The sequence below is a fragment of the Phragmites australis genome, chromosome 8 (assembly GCF_958298935.1).
Source record: "Phragmites australis chromosome 8, lpPhrAust1.1, whole genome shotgun sequence".
NCBI lineage: Eukaryota > Viridiplantae > Streptophyta > Magnoliopsida > Poales > Poaceae > Phragmites > Phragmites australis.
The window spans coordinates 25849516-25851495 of NC_084928.1; the positions used below are offsets into that span (position 1 = coordinate 25849516).

A 1980-nucleotide genomic window follows, 5' to 3' on the forward strand; every position below is an offset into this window, starting at 1 on the left:
GCCGGGGCTGGAACCCTAGTTCCCGCATCATTATATGGAGATTTTTGTTAAACACGGGTAGATGTAGTGCAGTTGGTAAAGGCTCCAAGGGAGAAACCTCTGATGAAGACTGAGTCAGAAGACCCTTTTCTAAAAAAACATAGGTGGATATTTAGCTAAATGCTACATGCTTGATGTTACGTGACTTGTTTTAAGGTGAAAATTTTCTATTTGTCAGCTCTCTCTTTTTTAGCCTATGGCTCAAACACTGCAATAATCAAAGGCTACGTGCATCTTTCGGATATAGGGACCGAGATATGTTTTATATTCCATTATCTAAAAATGTATTGAAAGCAACTCATACATATGTGGATTTGTGAACATACACAGGTACAGACGATATTGGCACAGAGGAGAAGCCAACAATGGCACACGCTTACAGGAGAGTACCGGCTACATCACCAAATTCTAATAACACAATGCAGCTGAGACATTGGGCACTGATCATCACCATGGATATGGGCACAGGGCTCCTTCATTCAATCCTGCACGCCAAAGCAAAGGGGGCAAAAAAATATGTTAATTCGCCTGTAAGGCTAAAACGTTAGATTTGCTCGCCTAAGCCAGAGCTCCCACCCGCGCCCACACCGCTTTCATCCTCGACTCCGGCGAGCTTCTCCTCTGCACCTCTGCCCCTGTCCCGCCCTCCTTCCTCGTTTCCGGTTGCAAGAGTCGCCGGACTCACCGGTCGCCATCACGCTAACACTCGTCTCAGTTTGACACCCCTGCCATGACCCTGCCCACTAGCCGTTCTCTAACACCCCGGCCATTGGCGCAAAGGCCTCGCGAATCGCGATCCCATCCATAAACCTTTACCACCATTGGTCCGGCTTGCTGTCGGGGGCTTCCGTCTGAGCCTGCCGAACTCCAGTGAACCCCTAATTGAACCCTAACCCTAATCCCGAACCCTAAAAGCTCGACGGAGGCTTCGCCGGAGATGGGGAAGAAGAAACCGAGAACGGATCACAGCACAAATTGGACGCCTAGAAGATCCGGTGTGAAAGGGAGACAAAACACCAGTGAAAATAATTTAGCAGATCCCTATAGGTTTGCGCAAGTGTGTGCACTCACGTGGAGCAGTCGAAGTCGGGGGAGATGGTGTAGGACAGCGAGAGGCCGCAGTCGGCCGGCAGGGCCTGCGCGGCGGAGAGGTCGGCGTTGACCCGGTCGTAGGCCGACTTGAGGCACTCGCACATCGCCTGCCTGTCGGTCGTGGTGTCCGCGGCCGCGTAGGTGGTAGTCACGCCGTCGCAGCATTCGCTGGAGGGGTGGTCCACGTCGCCCTCCACGAAGCCGAGGCACGGTGACAGGCCGCTGAGCACGTCGGAGCACTCGATGTCGGCCTGCACGGCCAGCTGCTGGACCGCGAGCATCGCGAGGAGGAGGACGGCGAAGGCCGAGCTCTTCCTCATGGCCGATTCCTTTGGTGAGACCGCGAAGCAGCGAGAGTGTGATCGAGAGGAGCTACTGAATTGCAAGCTGATCCTACTTACTGTGGCCTTGAGTAGTGTAGGGTATTTATAGGAAGAGATTACATGGAGATTTCCAATGCTTGTTCAACATTTTAAGCATATAGTCAGTGTTGACTGTTGGAGGTACAAAGTTTTAGCTCACTGGCTTAGTTTTGATTTTCAGCAAAAAAAAAGAGGAACACTTTTCGGAGCTTGAGGTTTCACCCTGCATAAGTTTCTAGAAGAGATGGTGCAGTAGGTTTGATAGTTAACCTCTTGAATTAGATATTCTGTCGGAGAACGTCGAGGTCTTGAGAAGATACAACTGCACGGAGACTTGAGGCATGCTCAGCTTTGGTCGCAAACGCACAACTGAAACATTCCGGCAGCTAGCTCGATTAATTAGAACTTTCTATATACGTATAGATTAACTACTATCTTCAATGTGTTTGGCGTATTTGCATTTCCAGTATAATCTGTCTATAATTGG

The 1980-nt window shown here is 50.3% G+C and overlaps 1 protein-coding gene across 1 annotated transcript; it reads right to left on the bottom strand.

The window, feature by feature from the left end:
• Positions 1–286: 286 nt before the first annotated feature.
• On the bottom strand, positions 287–1549 carry LOC133925915 (non-specific lipid-transfer protein 1-like). Its single transcript, XM_062371656.1, has 2 exons — positions 1111–1549; positions 287–524 (listed from the first exon to the last, which is right to left on the bottom strand). Exons 1-2 carry the CDS (start codon positions 1449–1451, stop codon positions 515–517), a joined length of 351 nt encoding a protein of 116 aa, XP_062227640.1. The 5' UTR covers positions 1452–1549; the 3' UTR covers positions 287–514.
• Positions 1550–1980: the final 431 nt, after the last annotated feature.

Excerpts from the sequence above, each read along its gene's own strand:
- LOC133925915 (XM_062371656.1), bottom strand. The coding sequence starts at position 1,451 with ATGAGGAAGAGCTCGGCCTTCGCCGTCCTCCTCCTCGCGATGCTCGCG.